The sequence below is a fragment of the Balaenoptera physalus genome (assembly GCF_965194825.1).
Source record: "Balaenoptera physalus genome assembly, chromosome: 9".
In the NCBI taxonomy this organism is placed as follows: domain Eukaryota; kingdom Metazoa; phylum Chordata; class Mammalia; order Artiodactyla; family Balaenopteridae; genus Balaenoptera; species Balaenoptera physalus.
In genome coordinates, this window is record NC_138888.1 from 107,635,124 (window position 1) to 107,655,637 (window position 20,514).

The 20,514-nt window shown below is 40.6% G+C and overlaps 2 protein-coding genes across 4 annotated transcripts; both read right to left on the reverse strand.

The window, feature by feature from the left end:
- Window positions 1-9,968: 9,968 nt before the first annotated feature.
- On the reverse strand, window positions 9,969-14,925 carry PTP4A1 (protein tyrosine phosphatase 4A1). Of its 3 annotated transcripts, none has more exons than XM_082475778.1 (5): window positions 14,790-14,925; window positions 13,552-13,644; window positions 13,082-13,212; window positions 12,093-12,167; window positions 9,969-11,353 (listed from the first exon to the last, which is right to left on the reverse strand). In XM_082475778.1, exons 1-5 carry the CDS (start codon window positions 14,892-14,894, stop codon window positions 10,975-10,977), a joined length of 783 nt encoding a protein of 260 aa, XP_082331904.1. In that variant the 5' UTR covers window positions 14,895-14,925; the 3' UTR covers window positions 9,969-10,974. The 3 variants fall into 3 exon arrangements, with proteins under 3 accessions (XP_082331904.1, XP_082331902.1, XP_082331903.1); XM_082475776.1 differs by having other exon boundaries at window positions 11,105-11,357; XM_082475777.1 differs by lacking the exon at window positions 13,552-13,644 and having other exon boundaries at window positions 11,105-11,357; window positions 14,790-14,895.
- Window positions 14,926-15,205: 280 nt separating this feature from the next.
- Window positions 15,206-18,732, reverse strand: LOC309667380 (uncharacterized protein). The gene is made up of 2 exons (XM_082475779.1): window positions 18,599-18,732; window positions 15,206-15,340 (listed from the first exon to the last, which is right to left on the reverse strand). Exons 1-2 carry the CDS (start codon window positions 18,635-18,637, stop codon window positions 15,245-15,247), a joined length of 135 nt encoding a protein of 44 aa, XP_082331905.1. The 5' UTR covers window positions 18,638-18,732; the 3' UTR covers window positions 15,206-15,244.
- Window positions 18,733-20,514: the final 1,782 nt, after the last annotated feature.

Here is a 20,514-nt window from a genome sequence, read left to right on the forward strand (position 1 = left end):
GACTGTGGTTCAGGTTGCAGATAACAGACCCACGGCAACACGCCCAATTTCTTTAGCATTTGAACACCTTTCTCTAAAGCACTGGTTCTGAAAGGGTTCTCCTAGGACTAGCAGCAGCACCTGAGAACTGGCTAGAAATTCAGACCCTCAGGCTCTCTCCAGACCTATTAAATAAGAAATTCTGGGGGTAGGGCCTAGCAACCTGTTTTAATATGCCCTCCAGTGATTCTGATGCAGGCATAAATTTGAGAATCACCGTCTTTGTGAATAAGGGTAGGGTAGAAGTTGACTAGTCTCAACACGTCTTAAAATTTTCCCTATTATTGCTTACTTTCAAAAATTAAAATGTCATAATTCAGAAAGAGGAATCACACTTATTTTGGGCAAACTTAAAACATAAGAAAACTGTGGAAAGAGGTTGAAGAAGTGAGTTTTTTTTTTTAAACATCTTTATTGGAGTATAACTGCTTTACAATGGTGTGTTAGTTTCTGCTGTATAACAAAGTGAATCAGATATACGTATACATATATCCCCATATCTCCTCTCTCTTGCGTCTCCCGCCCACCACTCTAGATGGGCACAAAGTAAAGAGCTGATCTCCCTATGCTATGCGGCTGCTTCCCACTAACTATTTTACATGTGGTAGTGTACATAAGTCCATGCCACTCTCTCACTTCATCCCAGCTTACCCTTCCCCCTCCCCAAGTCCTCAAGTCCATTCTCTATGTCTGTGTCTTTATTCCTGTCCTGTCCCTAGGTTCTTCATTTTTTCTTTTTTTTAAGATTTCATATATATGTGTTAGCATACGGTATTTGTTTTTCTCTTTCTGACTTCATTCTGTATGACAAATTCTAGATCCATCCACCTCACTACAAATAACTCAATTTCGTTTCTTTTTATGGCTGAGTAATATTCCATTGTATATATGTGCCACGTCTTCTTTATCCATTCATCTGTTGATGGACACTTAGGTTGCTTCCATGTCCGGGCTATTGTAAATAGTGCTGCAATGAACATTGTGGTACATGACTCTTTTTCAGTTATGGTTTTCTCAGGGTATATGCCCAGTAGTGGGATTGCTGGGTCGTATGGTAGTTCTATTTTCAGTTTTTGAAGGAACCTCCTTACTGTTCTATGTAGTGGCTGTATCAATTTACATTCCCACCAACAGTGCAAGAGAGTTCCCTTGTCTCCACACCCTCTCCAGCATTTATTGTTTGTAGATTTTTTGATGATGGCCATTCTGACCAGTGTGAGGTGATACCTCATTGTAGTTTTGATTTGCATTTCTCTAATGATTAGTGATGTTGAGCATCCTTTCATGTGTTTGTTGGCAATCTACATATCTTCTTTGGAGAAATGTGTATTTATGTCTTCTGCCCATGTTTGGATTGGGTTTTTTGTTTTTTCGATATTGAGCTGCATGAGCTGCTTGTAAGTTTTGGAGATTAATCCTGTGTCAGTAGCTTCGTTTGCAAATATCTTCTCCCATTCTGAGGGTTGTCTTTTCATCTTGTTAATGGTTTCCTTTGCTGTGCAAAAGCTTCTAAGTTTCGTTAGGTCGCATTTGTTTATTTTTGTTTTTATTTCCATTACTCTAGGAGGTGGGTCAAAAAGGATCTTGCTGTGATTTATGTCAGAAAGTGTTCTGCCTATGTTTTCTTCTAAAAGTTTTATAATGTCTGGCCTTACATTTAGGTCTTTAATCCATTTTGAATTTATTTTTGTGTATGGTGTTAGGGAGTATTCTAATTTCATTCTTTTACATGTAGCTGTCCAGTTTTTCCAGAACCACTAATTGAAGAGGCTGTCTTTTCTCCATTGTATATTCTTGACTCCTTTATCAAAGATAAGATGACAGTATGTGTATGGCTTTATCTCTGGGCTTTCTATCCTGTTCCATTCATCTATATTTCTGTTTTTGTGCCAGTACCATACTGTCTTGATGACTGTAGCTTTGTAGTATATAGTCTGAAGTCAGGGAGCCTGATTCCTGCAGCTCCATTTTTCTTTCTCAAGATTGCTTTGGCTGTTCGGGGTCTTTTGTGTTTCCATACACATTGTGAACATTTTTGTTCTAGTTCTGTGAAAAATGCCATTGGTAGTTTGATAGGGATCACATTGAATTTGTAGATTACTTTGGGTAGTAGAGTCATTTTCACAATGTTGATTCTTCCAATCCAAGAACATGGTATATCTCTCCATCTGTTTGTATCATCTTTAATTTCTTTCATCAGTATCTTATAGTTTTCTGCATACAGGTGTTTTGTCTCCTTAGGTAGGTTTATTCCTAGGTATTTTATTCTTTTTGCTGCAATGGTAAATGGCAGTGTTTCCTTAATTTCACTTTCAGATTTTTCATCATTAGTGTATAGGAATGCAAGAGATTTCTGTGCATTAATTTTGTATCCTGAAACTTTCCCAAATTCATTGATTAGCTCTAGTAGTTTTCTGGTAGCATCTTTAGGATTCTCTGTGTATAGCATCATGTCATCTGCAAACAGTGAGAGTTTTAATTCTTCTTTTCCAATTTGGATTCCTCTTATTTCTTTTTCTTCTCTGATTGCTGTGGCTAACACTTCCAAAACTATGTTGAATGATAGTGGTTAGAGTGGGAAACCTTATCTTGTTCCTGATCTTAGTGGAAGTGGTTTCAGTTTTTCACCATTGAAAATGACACTTCCAAAACTATGTTGAATGACAGTGGTTAGAGTGGGCAACCTTATCTTGTTCCTGATCTTAGTGGAAGTGGTTTCAGATTTTCACCATTGAAAATGATGTTGGTTGTGGGTTTGTCATATATGGACTTTATTATGTTGAGATAAGTTCCCTCTATGCCTACTTCTGGAGGGTTTTTATCATAAATGGGTGTTGAATATTGTCACAAGCTTTTTCTGCATCTACTGAGTTGATCGTATGGTTTTTCCTCTTCAGTTTGTTAATATGTTTTATCACATTGATTGATTTGCATATATTGAAGATTCCTTGCATTCCTGGGGTAAACCCCACGTGCTGTTGGATTCTGTTTGCTAGTATTTTGTTGAGGATTTTTGCATCTATGTTCATCCGTGATATTGTTCTGTAGTTTTCTTTCTTTGTGACATCTTTGTCTGGTTTTGGTATCAGGGTGATGGTGGCCTCATAGAATGAGTTGGGGAGTGTTCCTCCCTCTGCTATATTTTGGAAGAGTTTGAGAAGGATAGGTGTTAGCTCTTCTCTAAATATTTGATAAAATTTGCCTGTGAAGCCATCTGGTCCTGGGTTTTTGTTTGTTGGAAGATTTTTAAGCACAGTCTCAATTTAAGTGCTTGTGATTGGTCTGTTTCTATTTTCTATTTCTTCCTGGCTCAGTCTCAGAAGGTTGTGCTTTTCTAAGAATTTGTCCATTTCTTCCAGGTTGTCCATTTTATTGGCATATAGTTGCTTGTAGTAATCTCTCAGGATCCTTTGTATTTCTGCAGGGTTGGTTGTTCCTCTCCTTTTTCATTTCTACTTCTATTGATTTGCGTCTTCTCCCTTTTTTTCTTGATGAGTGTGGCTAATGGTTTATCAATTTTGTTTATCTTCTCAAAGAACCAGCTTTTAGTTTTATTGATCTTTGCTATTGTTTCCTTCACTTCTTTTTCTTTTATTTCTGGCCTGATCTTTATGATTTCTTTCCTTCTGCTGACTTTGGGTTTTTTTTGTTCTTCTTTCTCTAATTGCTTTAGGTGTAAGGTTAGGTTGTTTATTTGAGATTTTTAATGTTTCTTGAGGTAGGCTTGTATTGCTATAAACCTCCCTCTTAGAACTGCTTTTCCTGCTTCCCATAGGTTTTGGGTCAACGTGTTTTCATTGTCATTTGTTTCTAGGTGTTTTTTGATTTTCTCTTTGAATTCCTCAGTGATATCTTGGTTATTAAGTAGTGTATTGTTTAGCCTCCATGTGTTTGTATTTTTTACAAATTTTTTCCTGTAATTGATATCTAGTCTCATAGCATTGTGGTCAGAAAAGATACCTGATACAATTTCAATTTTCTTAAATTTACCAAGGCTTGATTTCTGCCCCAAGATATGATCTATCCTGGAGAATGTTCCATAAGCACTTGAGAAGAAAGTGTGTTCTGTTGTTTTTGTATGGAATGTCCTATAAATATCAACTAAGTCCATCTTGTTTAATGTATCATTTAAAACTTGAGTTTCCTTATTTATTTTCATTTTGGATGATCTGTCCATTGGTGAAATTTGGGTGTTAAAGTACCCTGAGATGATTGTGTTACTGTTGATTTCCCCTTTTGTGGCTGTTAGCATTTGCCTTATGTTTTGATGTCCTCCTCTGTTGGGTGCATAAATATTTACAATTGTTATATCTTCTTCTTCGATTGATCCCTTGATCATTATGTAGTGTCCTTCTTTGTCTCTTGTAATAGTCTTTTTTTTTTTTTTTTTAAAGCGATCTTTCTCAGTTTCTTCCCAAGAGTTACCACTTTTTTTTTTTTTAATTAATAGCTACTTTATTTATTTATTTATTTATTTAGCTGTGTTGGGTCTTTGTTTCGTGTAAGGGCTTTCTCTAGTTGCGGCAAGTGGGGGCCACTTCATCACGGTGCATGGGCCTCTCGCTATCGCGGCCCCTCCCGTTGCGGGGCACATGCTCCAGACGCGCAGACTCAGCAGTTGTGGTTCACGGGCCCAGTTGCTCCGCGGCATGTGGGATCTTCCCAGACCAGGGCTCGAACCCGTGTCCCCTGCATTAGCAGGCAGATTCTCAACCACTGCGTCACCAGGGAAGCCCAATAGTCTTTTTTTTAAAGTCTATTTTGTCTGACGTTAGAATTGCTACTCCAGCTTTCCTTTGATTTCCATTTTCATGGAATATCTTTTTCTATCCCTCACTTTCAGTCTGTATGTGTCCCTAGGTCTGAAGTGTGTCTCTTGCAGACAGCATATATACAGGTCTTGTTTTTTTTTCCATTCAGCCAGTCTATGTCTTTTGGTTGGAACATTTAATGTAATTATCAGTATGTATGTTTCTATTACCATTTTATTAATTGTTTTGGGTTTGTTATTGTAGGTCTTTTCCTTCTCTTGTGTTTCCTGCTAGAGAAGTTCTTCTAGCATTTGTTGTAAAGCTGGTTTGGTGGTGCTGAACTCTCTCAGCTTTTGCTTGTCTGTAAAGGTTTTTATTTCTTCATCAAATCTGAATGAGATCCTTGCTGGGTAGAGTAACCTTGGTTGTAGGTTTTTCTCCTTCATCACTTTAAGTATATCCTGCCACTCCCTTCTGGCTTGCAGAGTTTCTGCTGAAAGATCAGCTGTTAACCTTATGGGGATTCCCTTGTGTTTTATTTGTTGTTTTTCCCTTGCTGCTTTTAATATGTTTTCTTTATATTTACTTTTTGATAGTTTGATTAATGTGTCTTAGCGTGTTTCTCCTTGGATTTATACTGTATGGGACTCTTTGTGCTTCCAGGACTTGATTAACTATTTCCTTTCCCATATTAGGGAAGTTTTCAACTATAATCTCTTCAAATATTTTCTCAGTCCCTTTCTTTTTCTCTTCTTCTTCTGGGACCCCTATAATTCAAATGTTGGTGCGTTTAATGTTGTCCCAGAGGTCTCTGAGACTGTCCTCAGTTCTTTTCATTCTTTTTTCTTTATTCTGCTCTGCAGTAGTTATTTCCACTATTTTATCTTCCAGGTCACTTATCCGTTCTTCTGCCTCAGTTATTCTGCTATTGATTCCATCTAGAGTATTTTTAATTTCATTTATTGTGTTTTTCATCATTGCTTGGTTCCTCTTTAGTTCTTCTACGTCCTTGTTAAAAGTTTCTTGCATTTTGTCTATTCTATTTCCAAGATTTTGGATCATCCTTACTATCATTACTCTTAATTCGTTTTCAGGTAGACTGCCTATTTCCTGCTCTGGTGGGTTTTTACCTTGCTCTTTCATCTGCTGTGTGTTTCTCTGTCTTCTCATTTTGCTTTACTTACTGTGTTTGGGGTCTCCTTTTCACAGGCTGCAGGTTCATAGTTCCTGCTGTTTTTGGTGTCTGCCCCCAGTGGCTAAGGTTGGTTCAGTGGGTTGTGTAGGCTTCCTGGTGGAGGGGACTGGTGCCTGTGTTCTGGTGGATGAGGCTGTATCTTTTCTTTCTGGTGGGCAGGACCTCGTCTGGTGGTGTGTTTTGGGGTGTGTGTGACCTTATTATGATCTTAGGTAGCCTCTCTGCTGACAGGTGGGATTGTATTCCTGTCTTGCTAATTGTTTGGCATAGGGTGTCCAGCACTGTAGGTTGCTCATTGTTGAGTGGAGCTGGGTCTTAGCATTGAGATGGAGAACTCTGGGAGAGCTTTCGCCGTTTGATATTATGTGGAGCTGGGTGGTCTGTGGTGGACCAATGTCCTGAACTCGGCTCTCCCACTTCAGAGGCACAGGCCTGACACCCGGCTGGAGCACCAAGACCCTGTCAGCCACATGGCCACGTACGTGGGGAGTTTCTTTCCTTTTGGGAGGTCTGAGGTCTTCTGCTAGCGTTCAGTAAGTGTTCTGTAGGAGTTGTTCCACATGTAGATGTCTTTCTTTTTTTTTTTTTTTTTTTTGAACAATGTATTTTTTTTAATTTAATTTATCTATTTATGGCTGTGTTGGGTCTTCGTTTCTGTGCGAGGGCTTTCTCCAGTTGTGGCAAGCGGGGGCCACTCTTCATCGCGGTGCGTGGGCCTCTCACTATCGCGGCCTCTCTTGCTGCGGAGCACAGACTCCAGACGCACAGGCTCAGTAATTGTGGCTCACGGGCCTAGCTGTTCTGCGGCATGTGGGATCTTCCCAGACCAGGGCTCGAACCCGTGTCCCCTGCATTGGCAGGCAGATTCTCAACCACTGCGCCACCAGGGAAGCCCAGTAGATGTATTTCTGATGCATTTGTGGGGAGGAGGATGATCTCTACGTCTTACTCTTCCACCATGTTGAAGGTTTCCGCCCGTAGTGAGATGTTGGAAGAGGAAAAAAATAATTTTACTTTCTATTGGGTTTGGGAATTTATTTTTGTATATTTCAAGTAGGATAAATAGAGCAACTTTTGAAGGTCTGATTTCAAAGGAACAGGGAACTATTTAGTTTTGTGAAGTAGATCTGTGTTAACTGTTCCTGTGCCTTCCATACCATGGGGGAAATGATTAGTCTTCTCAAGCAAGTGCAAAGCAGTAAGTGAAGCAAGTTGCCTCTCTTTAACTTTCCAAAAGCTGAAAAGTACTGAGAAGCATGCAGTGTCAAAAGTGAGAACAGTGCGAAGGACTTAACAAAGTTACCAAGATAATAACTTTTTTTCTCTTTTGATGACTTTGTAAGCAATATTTGTAACCAACACATCTCTTGCATACTGTTTGCAATTAATGACACCATATGTTGTCGTCAAATGAAAAGTTACTAGTACCACTTTTGCCTATGTTGTCTGTTTACAAAAAAATAAAATTTTCAAAGAAAGAAAAAATAAGTGAGAGAAGCAGCCTACACTGTCAGGGTTGTTGGAACTAAGTCATGATAGCCTTTTTTCATCCATCAGGAGGTAGAATTAGTGGGCAGAAAAATTTTTCAAGTAGAAATTGTTGGTAATTTTAGATCCCCTGCAAGAATGACTTATTCCGTATGTGTGACCAAACAACTCAATGCCAAGGTTTGGAAGTTCATCTTGTCAAGTTTTTGGTGTTTGAGCTGCACTTCTGTGATGGGTTTAGTTTGATGCACCAGTGAGCCCTATCAAACCTGGCAGTATTAATTTTCATGCACAGCATATGTATCAGACATAACTACAACTATCATTAATGTCTAAATATTTGCTTTCTTTGAATCTGTATGCTAATGGCATTTACCTGATAGCTACCCATGAAAATTATTTGAATATACTTTTGCAGCAGGGGCATTTTAACATACTTCCTTTGCAAGCCAGAACCTTTAGGCAGAGGTTGTGTTGGTTTAGATACACTGGCTTTTATTATGTTATACCCAGCAGTTTAAGTTTAAATTTGATGTGCTAGTCTAAATTCCATGAAGGCAGGGACCAAGTTTGTCCTAATCACTTTGTCTTCAGTGCCAAATACATGGCATATAATGTTCACTCAATGAACACCTGTGGAACTACTGAACAATTTCCTGATTCTAGTCAACTGAAAATTCAATAGCTCTTTCAGGGCTAGAATTTTGCTTCTTCTTTTGCCCCAGCCCTGCCAACAAACCACAGACTATTACTTTCAGAAAGAAAAAGTGCTTCTTTCCTCGAAGGATATGTATGTATTGGATTTACAAAAAGCATCTGATAATTAAATTTGGCATTTAATACTTGAGTAAATCCTAGCAAACATAAAACTAAGTCGTATATATGTAACACTAACTAGTAAACCAAATTACCACAGCTACCTTAGTTTTATCTAAATTAAGATTAAATAGGCTTACATAAGCACCTATGATTCCCTAATCAGCACACACTTCAATAAGCACTAAACTTCTTGACCTCCATTTTGGTTGTTTGGAAACCTTATCCCCTAATGCTTAATATTTCAGTTCTGTGGGATGTTGCTGTAGATATACTCTTTAAATATAAATCCACTCTATAAGTGATGTGGTAGTGATTAACGCTGTGTATTTCTGGCTTTTCAGTACACAATAGATTGTGCTGAGTGGCCAGTTCTTTCCAATGAGTTGAATAAAAGTGTTAAGCATGATTTCTTAGTCAAGAAATTTGTGACACTCCAAAGCCTTTTTTGCCTTCTGTCACAAGCACTATCCCAGAGTGCTCCAACAGCTTGGGTTCCTCTGATATGACACTTAAGTGACAAATAAATCCGTTACTCTCAGGGTTGGTTGTTTCTGCAGCATATCTTAGCCTATCCTGACTTAATTCAAAAGGGATTTTCTGCAGAAATAAAAAAGGTTTTAATCTAAATGAAGAAATTTACAAAATCAGTGTTGTGGAGCACTTTGTCCTTAAACAAAATATGGGTTCCATAGGCAGGAGTTTGAAAACTCATGTAAGAGCTTTAACAACTGGTAACATAAAAAAATGGCCAGGCATATATATAGTCACAGCTGTGTGGTAGAGTGGACAGTCACACAGGTTTGAGTCCCTGAGTTTTTACCACTTATGAGCTCATCACCTAACTAGAGGCTCATATCCCTTACGTGTAAATGTTGGATAACTAATATAGGATTATAAGGTAACTGAATTATGAATATTACCTGATAATAAGACCTTTAATATGTAAGTAGCTATGATAGCTACATTAATCAACTGATTAGTCTGGCAATATATATCAAATTATAGAATTACTACTAATCCTTCCATTCACAACTTAATGCATACAACCAGCCTAAGTTTCAAGAATGGAGTATATTAATTGCTAAACTGGTATGAAGAAATGGAAGCAAATTCTTTAAAACATAAGGTGGAGTATCGTTTTTTTACTCAAAGTTTGAGGCTTTTACTCATTTGTAGCTATTTTTTAAAAAAAAGGGTTATCAGACAAGGACACCTCTCCCTTTTAGATTAACAGGAGCTATGCAAAAGTACTTCAGATTACTGAAGGAAGCTTAACACTTATTAAGACCTCACATGCAAAAAATTTATGTCTGAATTAATTTCAAAACCTATAAAGGTATGTAATTATTGATATGCTAACGAGAAAACTGACGCTCAGAAGTTAAGTTGCCCAAAACCACTTAGTTGGTGGAACTGAGCTTCAAATCATGGCCTTTCTCCTCAGTACATAAGAGTACATTGGTTCATGATTTTCTAAACCTTAAAAAAAAAGTTTATAATGGAAAGCACTTTTAATATTAAATAGTTCCCTGCCTAATTATAAGCAGCTTATCACGCCAACTTCATTTAATCCTTCGTTAAAAAAAAAATCCACGATTCAAATGGCAGTAAGTGAAGTGCAATTCTTTCTTATCGTTTTCTACAAAATAAGTTAACTTTAAGCAAAACAACTTCAATGACGATAAATGCATTTCATCATTTATTTAATGTTTAAGCTCTCGCACTAGATTTTTACAAGCTGGTGAACACTGACAAATTATTTCTCCCACAGAACTATAACCACATGTTCCCAGACAGTATAAATATATGGTTGAGCTGACGTTAATACACATCACCATTTTATCAATCACATAATAAAACAAATTGTCAAGTATCCAAATATTAAGTTACACAGCTCAAAAGGCATATAAAATATTAAATGTCTGCTCAATTCATTAGCAGAAACCCACTTTTATTTTTGCAAGAGGTTGGGAATCACACTTCAAACAAAAATAAGTTGGTAAACAACTTCAGATAAGTTTGAAAAAAAATTACAAGAATTTCAGAAATTTTATGATTAAGAATTGTTTTAGCTACAATAACAAAGTATTTCTACATTTTAAAAAAATATTTACTAAATTAAAGCGCATATTCTACATGTTCTGCACAAGACAAAGGCAACATTTTACTAAAAATACTTAATAGCCCCCTCCCATTCCTTTTTCAGGCCCTCCCTGTAAGTTGCACCCCAAAGTGCAAACATTAAAATTAACTGTAAGGCTTTTTTGTCTGGAGACATTAAAGACATGTGCTTCTGTACAATGTAGATTTTCAAAACGGAGGTCTTCCATGACAGCACAAAATGAGATTTATAGAAAGACATTAAATAATCACTGGTAAGACTTGGTTAATGAAAAAAAACCAAACGAGCAAATCTGATGTATACTGGTATGAATGTGGAAGATGTAAACATACTGTGAGCACATAACCTTATAGGCCCTACTTTCTGTTTGAAATGATGGAAAGAATAAAACACATAAGGTCCAGAGTTTTCATAGTTCCTGGGATTTTAGTTCGATACTAAGAATAACAAGAATTGTGCTGGGTATTTTGGCACCTAGTCTTTCTAAATTTCTTATATACTGATAAGAATCTGGCATGGAAACAGATTTAAAGACATGAATGACTCCATACTACATGATTTCAGGAAAAGTCAATTGGTACAAACGATAAGCACATTTTAAATGCTGAACAGCAAGAATCCTTTGCTAAGTGTCCAAGTAGGTTGATCATAACCCAAACATAGAGGCTGCAATTCTGCCAGGTTTGTGGCCTGGTAAAACTGCGTTTCAACACTCCTATGGAAGCTTTATCAGACTTCACCAAGCTAACGTGCTGGCTAACATGTATGACAAATCCCGTCCTGTCTAGGTTCCACTTCCAAGCAATGGCATCAAGCACCCCAGTTTTACTGAATGCAACAGTTGTTTCTATGACCATTAGAGTCTTTGAAGCGCAGCCGCATTTTAGGACGATACTTCTCCAAATACAAAAGTTGCTTGCTGTTAAAAGCTCCACGTCGCTTTCTAGAAGGAAGAAAACAGAAGACGAATTAAAGCAAAGTCCCTCTATAATTAACATTTACTGTTCTATAGGAGGCAATCATCACCTTTCTTGTAGCAATTTATTTTTTGATTATTACATTGTGACTTAATGTAGAAACATGGATCAGCATCCATGTGTAAACGGGAAAAGGGCCGTGAAAAGTTAATTTTCTAAATCTTTTTGAGAGGTAGTTATAAAATAGTCCAAACTTACCAATTCATTTATATAAAGCCCAAGAAAAGGCAAAACTAACTTACTGTAATATGAGTCAAAAAGAGATTGCCCCTGGTGGTTGGGAAGATGACTACAAACAGCATGAGGGCACTTTCTGAAATGATCAAAATATTCTGTATATTGCACTGAGTGGTTATTTTATTTGGCTGTTACCGTCCATTCATCGACCTTTGATATCTGTGCATTTTAACTAACTATACCTCAATAAAAGGGCAGATAAACAAGCAACATATTCAATCAAGAATTTAAAGTAAAACAATAATTTACAGAATTATTACTGGATTAGAATCTTTGTAATATGAGTATCTACATGGAATGCAAACAAGTAAGATATTCCCTGGTGGTAATACTATCTTAAAAATGAACAAAATGGTCAGACAGGCTCTTGGAAACAAATTGCTTTCCTAGTAATATATTTAAATTCGCTAACATTCAACAGGGAAATAAAAAGTGCAAACGGAAAGAACGTATTAAATACATACTGTCTTATGAACTGCACTGCATCTTCGTATTTCATTCCACCTTCAATTAACGCTAGGGCAACAAGCACTGGAGCTCTGGTAAGGTAAGAATTATAGTAAATTATTTTTCAAAGTCAAATCCTGGAAAATTCAACACTCTGAACATTTCCCCATCCGAAAGCACTATTATTTACCGCACTTCCTACGTTAATACCTATAGAAAATGTTGGACTTTATGTTAAAAATTAAATTAATAGAGTATCAGTATTTTCATATCAAACCCAGGTTTTTAATCTATAACCAAAAAGACAACTATGTCCTTAACTAATACAAATAAGCCTAGAAATTAAGACCTGTATCACTGGAGAGCAGTCCTGAAAAAATTTAAGGGAGAGGGTAAATCTTGACACATGTGGACAATATTTTCTAAATTCCAAGCAGTGAAAAATACTTTCCACTTAAAGATCTTCTGGAAAAAATTGCTTTTATTATCAATGAGACTGTGACACAGTTTCATGCCAGCCTCCCTAGGGCCATGGTCTGGGCAGTGGGGGAGGAGGGTGGTGGCAGCAATTTACAACTACGGGCACGTATATTTTGGCACTGCTGTGTAATGAGTTCTTACTGAATCAGGATTCTCCAGGATCAAGAAACCTGCCACAAACTCACCATATGCAGTGCAAAAAAAACACCTTAGAGACAATTCATGATCCTTTTTCCAATGAGCTTGGACAGTGATTCCCAATACTATGGATACAACCTAGAACACACACAATTAAGTAATTCCGCCCACATGGGCAAGTATAAATTTCAGCGATAGCATCTGTCAGTTCCAAATGTACTGGAACACATTACTGCTACACTCACCTACTTTTAAATTTAACTCAGTAAGTAACCTAACAAAGCAAACTGATTCACAAACTGACAACCGCGTCTTTATGGGAGTCAAGATCAAGCTTTAACTAGAATGAAGACCAATATCATTAAATGGGTTTAAGAAATTCTCTTACCTCCCAAGGCCCGCAACACAATGAACAGCAATACAACAACCAGGGTCTTCACGAAACTTAATTTTCACAAGACTTAACCAATCATCAACAATCTGGTTAGATGGTGGTGCGCCATCATCAAAAGGCCAATCCTAAGTCAAAAGAATACACATTTTAGACTTTTAATGTAATCGGTATAATAATTCTAAAATTCTAACACCCAAATGTTGCCAGAAGCATTTTCTTTTAACGTTTAAACAAATGTTTTATGAAACCCCACCGTCAATGAAATGCAAATACGTGCTGGATCTCTATAAAGATCTTTTATTGCTTCAAACCTCTGCTCAGCTTTCACCTTTATTTGGACCTTAAGACAGTGTATACTTTTGCAACAACTTTTGCAACAATTAAGCTTTCTGAAGCCAGTGGTTTATCTGACTAAACTTTGGCAGCACAGCACTGTGAACATATGGGAACCATTAAACACTTACGAGAACATGGATGCCTTCTTTCTCCACAAGACTAGTGTCGTAAGTTGCTTCACATACTCTTACTATTGTGGTAACTCCATACTTCTTAAGTTCCTGGATAAAACATACGTAAAAAAGCATATGAAGTCTTCATAACCACGTCACTCTTGCTCACCATTTGTCATTCTGATCACCTCTCTAACAGGTTAACAGAAAATCATGTATGTTTAACACGGTCTTATTAAGTCTTATTGTCACAAGTCTTGTTTTAAGTGACAATACTAAAATAGCATTAAAAGGAAAGGGAATGTTAAACATCATATATTTTTAATAAATTTTAAGTAAAAAAAAAAAATCCCATGGCCCTTCATCTACTGAAGTTGTCTATAGTCACGGTAACCTTGGCCAGATGAAGCACTAACAGAAGAGGATCAGAAGCAACTCAGGAACAAAGGACCAAAGGAATCACTCATGACTATAAGCAATCTGACTTGACTTATATTAACTCTTTAAACTTTTGCTCATTTGCAGTGCACGGTGTATAGTTTAGAGCCTTAAAAGTATGTTCAGAGAGTAAAATCTCAAAAATGCGGTGTAAAAACCCCGCACCATTTAAGACTAGAGGCTTTAAGACTCATAATGCATTATTACTAATTATAATTCTTCTGGCATTTAAAAAATATAGAGACGACAATCAAAAATAAAAGTACTTCTATGATCTGGAAGGCCTATTTGCTGTTTCTGGTTATCTATAGATATTATAAAATAAAATGTGTATGCATCCAAGTAAATTATTCAGCATTACAATCCTTCCAGAAATAGAATTAGTAGATCAGTAGCTGATAATTGCATCCTAAGCATCAACAGGGGGCCAAGACATAAACTAACTCTGGTTTATAGTATCAGTCATTATGCTAATAAGCAAATATGTGAAAAACCCACAAGTGGAGCCTCCCTCCAACAAATTTCTAGTAAGATAAGAGCCATACTGTTATACTGTCCACATATACATTTAAATTAAGCAAACTGTGAGGCATGAAGAACTAGATATTAACTTATAAATCTAAACTAACTCAAGTACATGTCCTCCTCAAAATGTATAAAATAATTCACCTCTAACGTAAAGACGCTGATATTTCTGAGGGTTAGAACTGTAGCCATAACACCTCACAATTTCCAAAATATTTTATTTTGTTACATAAAAGGCTCCACTATTAAACTACAATCAGTTTGAGACATTAAAAAGCATCAAAACTTACCTCTATAAATTTGTTTAAGGTCGCATTAGTTGGATTGTGTGTAATAAGAAATCTCATGTTCTTGTAAGTGATTTCCACAGGAGCTGGGCGGTTCATTCGAGCCATGTTAATTTAGTTAAAAAACACTCAATAGGGTTATGAAAGAATTTAGAAGACTGAATACAGAAATGATGCAAAGAAACTGAGTCTACTTCAATACACTCCCCTTGAAATTCTCAGTGCTTCTGAGTATGAAGTTGGGAGTAATGGGAAATGAAATGAACCTCCTGACAAGAAGCAGCAATTCTTCAATCCAGTAATACTGAGGCAAGAGAAAGGAAGTGCACTGAGGTTTACCCCATCCAGGTCAGAACTCTTGTGAAAAATGCTCTGTGGATTTCAATTCAACACCTCTGTGTCCAGGTTCACCACTCTTATGGGGGCTTCTTGGTGGAGTAGTAATGAATTTCTACAGTTCACTTGTCTGCATAGAGGTCGTGCTGTGCCTGGCAGTAATCTCCACTGCCCTTCAGAAACTCCATAAATGTGTGACCAAGAACACCACAGAACTGCTGTTTAAGAGAAAGAGAGAGAAAAAAAGTTGTTTTCAATTCAAAAGGAACATGTTATGCTTTGACGGTACTTAAGTGCACAACGATCTTTCCAAATCTGGGCCCAAGCCACCTTTTAAACTTTTACTTGAACCACAAAATACAAGGTGATTACAGATTAAATCAATAAGCGAGGATTACTTTAAGTAAATACCCCTCATATCATTGTTACAGTTGGTGAATATCCCTTACACACATTCTTCTAGTAATTTTTCCTTTTAAAACCGGCCTACTTGCTTTAAATTCTTCTAAATTATTACGTACAACTTTCTATATTGATTTTTCCAACTACCAAAATATTTTTACGTATTACAAAAATTCAATAATTGGTCAATATATTCTTAAAAGAAAAAACGAAACTGGTTTTCAAAATGCTCCCATATATACTATTTCATTTGATCCTTAACAACCTATTAACTTATCATTCCCCTTTAACAGATATTTCTCATCTGAGTCTCTGTAAGTTAATCAACTTGAAATCAAGTTGTCAACTTATGTGAAACATAAGCGCGCACGCACACACACACACACACACTTACACATATACACAGAACTCCCATTTATAACTATAAAAAAGACGTTCATAATTGTAATAGTCTTTTGTATTTTAAAACCGAAATTTCAGTTATCCTGTCTTAAACTGAAATCTAATTGAAAGAAAAAGTAGAGTGAGGTGGTGGTGGGATAGTGTAAATTACCTTACATTTCTTTCATAGGTCTCAAAAACAAGGTAACTGCTACCACCAATTATATTTTCCCCAAGTTCCCCTTAAAGATCTAAATCAATTTTATGTTAGTATCAAATATTACATGAATATTCACAGGATATTTTCATAATATATACACGAAAAACAATGATGTTGACGTTAGTCTTCTTCCAAGTAGTTTACAAGGAGCTTGTGTGGTTGGGAGTAAACAGAGGACTAAAAAAAAAAAAAAAAAAAATTAATAGCAGGTTAACAAGAGCACTGAGAGCCAGCCACTGCCCCAAACCCTTCACAGATATTCTCATGGATCAATTACCAAATAAAATCTTTTGAAATCAAAAGATTCCCTTAGTTTACTATGCTTAAGTTTAAATTTAAGCATTAAAAAAGGCTTAAAAAACTACATTCAAACTATCTCATCTCATTTTCACTGAGTCCCACCCTAGTTATAGTTTCTAAAAGAACGCTAAGTTTTGAAGAATAATTCGTATGAAGACCTAGCCAATCACAGAAAACATTAAGTCAAAAACCCAGTTCATTTTTCTGTGAAAATAAAGGAACTAGCCTCAGGAATCATGTCTTAATAGGTGTCCCATAAGCAAGATAACTTTCATTAATCCAAATTTGTTCAAACCCACCCTCAGATGTTACTTCATCGACCTGTGAGCTGGGCTAAGAAAATTAGTGATTAAATTGCCACTGAAGACTTTGTTCTGTTTACAGTGTGACAGCAGTAACTGGAAATAATTTCAATTATACTTTCCCTTCAAATCCTACACACTACTTCCTTAGAATAAAAAGTGTATCTGGCGCCTTTCCAATGACAATGAATTAAAGTGATCTGCAAAGCTGTTAAGGTCAAGGGCTCTTATCTCAGTATTCTGATTTCCGCGTACTACCTTTTTTCAACTGAAAGCCGATTTCTGAAGAGACAGTATTGCACACCACCGATTTCCATACTGAACAGCTGAAATTTCTGTTAGAGCTGAGTTTGGCCATATCCACCCCTTTCAAGCAAGCGGTTTCATGAGAAAGCACAGAAAGCAATACAGAAAGAAGTCTTTTGGTGACCTGGTTATTTTTACTGAGTGCAGGCACCCAGTGGCCGGTGGGGGGGGGTAGGGAACGGGACGACGACGGACAGACGGACGATGGATTTCCACAAGCGCAGAAATGACCACTAATACCTAACATCTTTCTCTTCTGCCCGAGACACTCCCCTAGTCCCCATTTCTCTGCCCCAGGAAAAACCATCCATGATAGGAAGTCTGGAAATACGAGGGAATTGTTCCCCTCCCACTGCATATAACCGCAATAACACACACGGGGGCATGGGGGACCAACTTCTGTTAAGAAGCCTAAGCCGATCTGTCCCACTGCAGAGTCCAAGCAACACATCTCTGTTGCGTCCAACGGTTCGTTGCCGAGTCTGTCCCGTATCTACTTGTGCTTTAGATAACGCACCCGGAATAGAGCATGTGTAAAATACTGCTCACTCCTGGGAATGATCTGGTTTTCCGGTCTCCAACTTTTCTACTGTCATCAAACAAAACTCATACGAAAAGAGCGACAGGATGGGACTTCCCTGGCCGCCCAGGGCTTAGGACTCCTCGCTCTCAGTGCCCAAGGCCCGGGTTCGATGCCTGCTCGGAGAACTAAGATCCCACAAAAGCGGCTCGGTGAGGCCAAAAAAAAGAAAAAAAGAGAGAGAAAGTACCAGAAAGCAGTGGCTCACAATCTGGATCTCAAGCAAGCCCACGGCGCCAGCTACGGCGCAACAAGCTCACGCGCTGGGAACGGTAGCGGGTTCCACGGGCACAAGCTCAGCCTCACAGCCGTGGGTGTGGCTCGCCACGGCGCCACAAGTCCACAGAAGGCAAGCACACGGCGCGCCAGGGGACACTCAGGCGCAGCCCAAGAGCCCGCGATCTCAAGACGCCGCCGGCCCAACCCGCCCCGGCGCAGGACAAGCCTGGACTCGCTCCCGCGGCCCGGGGGCGGGGCGCGCCCCCCGCGGCGGCCGGCTTACCTGGCGAGGCCGCGCCGGCCCGGGTCACGGGTTCGCGCCGCACCTTCAGTGCGGCGCCGAGGCCATTTTGTCCGAGCGCCGGTGCCGGCCGCGGAGCGCACGGTGGCCCACAGGCCCAGTCCCGCCGACCCCGCGCCGGAGAGCCCTGCCCAGCCCGCGCGTAGCCGCCTCTCCCGCCCGCCGGGGCTGGGGGCGCGCCCGCCACAGTGACGCGCAGCCCGCGCCCCACCCGGGCCACGTCCCCGATCCCAGGGCCCCGCGGCAAACAAAGGGGCCTCCGGGCGCCGGCCGGGCCCGCAGGACGCCGGGGCGAAGAAGCGGCCACAAAGCGGCTTCTGGGCCGCCGCGCCGCCGGGCGCCCCGCCCAGCGCCCCGGGCTCGGCCCCCAGCGCCCCCGCCGCCAGGACCGCCAGGACTCGGGCCGGGACGCGGGCGGGCGCCGGGTTCCGAACAAAGGCGGCGGCGCGGGGCGCGGGTACTCACAGGAATATGTCTACTCATTGAAGATTGTGGCCTAATCATACAGCCGGTCCCGAGGCGGCGGCGGCAGGGCAGGGGCGGCGGCGGTCGTCGCGGGGCGGAGGCGGCGGTGGCGTAGGCGGCTTCGCGGGCGGCGGTGACGGCGGCTGCGGCTGAGGAACCGGACTCGGTCTACAGCGAGCGGCTCCGAGAAGGGCGCGCAGCCTCACCGGCCCTCAGTTCAGGGGGCCAATACGCGCGCCGAGGCGCCCTTGCGTCACAAGCCCTCCCATTTATAGCGCGCCTGACGTGCGCCCCCAGGCCACCAATCGCAGCCGGGCCCCAGGTCGCGCGCCGACGAGCGGGGGCGGAGGCCCGCCCCGCGGACGTCACGGAGCGGCGGCGGCTGCCGGTGTGAACCGGTTGATGAATGGCGCCGCGCTGCAATCGGAGCGCCACCCGGCGGGGGCGGGAAGTGGCGGAGGAGGGACAGGGAGGGGAGGGGTAAGGGCCAGGAGAGGGAGGAGGTGCCGCACTTCCTCCTTAAAACCCCGACGAGTGCGTGCGCTCTCGTCACCAGGCGAGGCCTGGAGTTGGCCTCGCCTGATAAACGCAGTCCCCTCGGAGCCGGAACCGGGTCTCAGTCCCGGCCCTGCTTCCTTCTGCCGTAGGTCAGACCGCGGTCGGCTTTGCCTGCGGTTTACCGTGGCACCTGCGCCTTGCGATCCCCGTCATCAAATAAATGTTTCTGCGGCCCTGCGGCTGCCGGGCGACGACCCCTGGGGTGCCTGGGCCCCGGGCCCGGACCGCGCGAGCGCAGTTGCGGGCACGTACGAGCGGGGAGGTCTTCTTTCGGCGAACATCCTGCGGAAGGCGGGAGGGCATCGCGAGGCTCGGCCGGAGCGCTCTGCCGCCCGCGGGCTCTCTTGGGCACGCCTTCGTGCCCCGCACGCGGGCAGCTGCGGCCGGCTCAAGCGTGGCGTTGCGGAATCCCACGCAGCCTCTGTGCTGCGGCTCCCTCGATGCGTTGCCGCGGGTGAGGGAAGGTTAGGCAGCGTTTTAAAAATTGTAAGAGCCTTCGACTTGGTCAAGGACCGATGGAACTCTTTGCGTCTCAGCTGGCGCTTTCCCTTTTTGTTCCTTTTCAGAACCGTCCCACTGTCTTTCGTTATTTAGGCCCTTAACAAGTAAAGCTTATCACGGTTGTTCTGTGTTACACAAGGGCAACTCTGTCATTTCTAGTCTGAAAACTCTTTCTCTTCTGCTCTCTGGAAGGAGTAAACAGAAGTTTTACCTGCTCTGAAGAACTCGGCTTTCTACTAACACTGAGGCCTTTTGTTTGCTGTTTTCACTGAGCATAGGTTGGAGAGGGCTTTAGGGATCACATTGTTTCCTTGGTCAGTGTAGTACAGCATCTTAGGATTTATTAGAACTTCTACTTAGAGACTGTGCTTGCATAGTTATTCAACTTCTTTATAAACGTCATACTCTGTAAACAAAGTTAGCGCTTTCAAAAAAGAGTTGGGTCAGGAAGGCTTTTACGGGAGTAAAAGTCAAATCACCTTCATCTTAAGGAAATTGCTTGCCTTGGAAACTCTTGAATCCATCTAAGTCAAGGAAAACCAAAGAGCTTGAGAAATATATGATGCCCCTTCATTACATAAAAGTTTAAAACTTTGATACGGCAAAAGGCTCTTGACAAAGTTAAAATATTTAATGGCCCATGGGGAGAAAATATTGGCGACGTATCATGGGAACAGTCAACACCATAATAAATAAAATGCTTGACCAACATCTACAATAGTGTAGTTTAAAAAAAACCCATGTTCAGTCAGCTGCTCTCACGCCAAAAGTTTGTCAGCACAGTGATGCTAGTTGGAAGAGTGAAAGCTTTTCAAAAAATGCGTTTGGTGGGACGAGATAGAAGTTCAGCTAAGCAG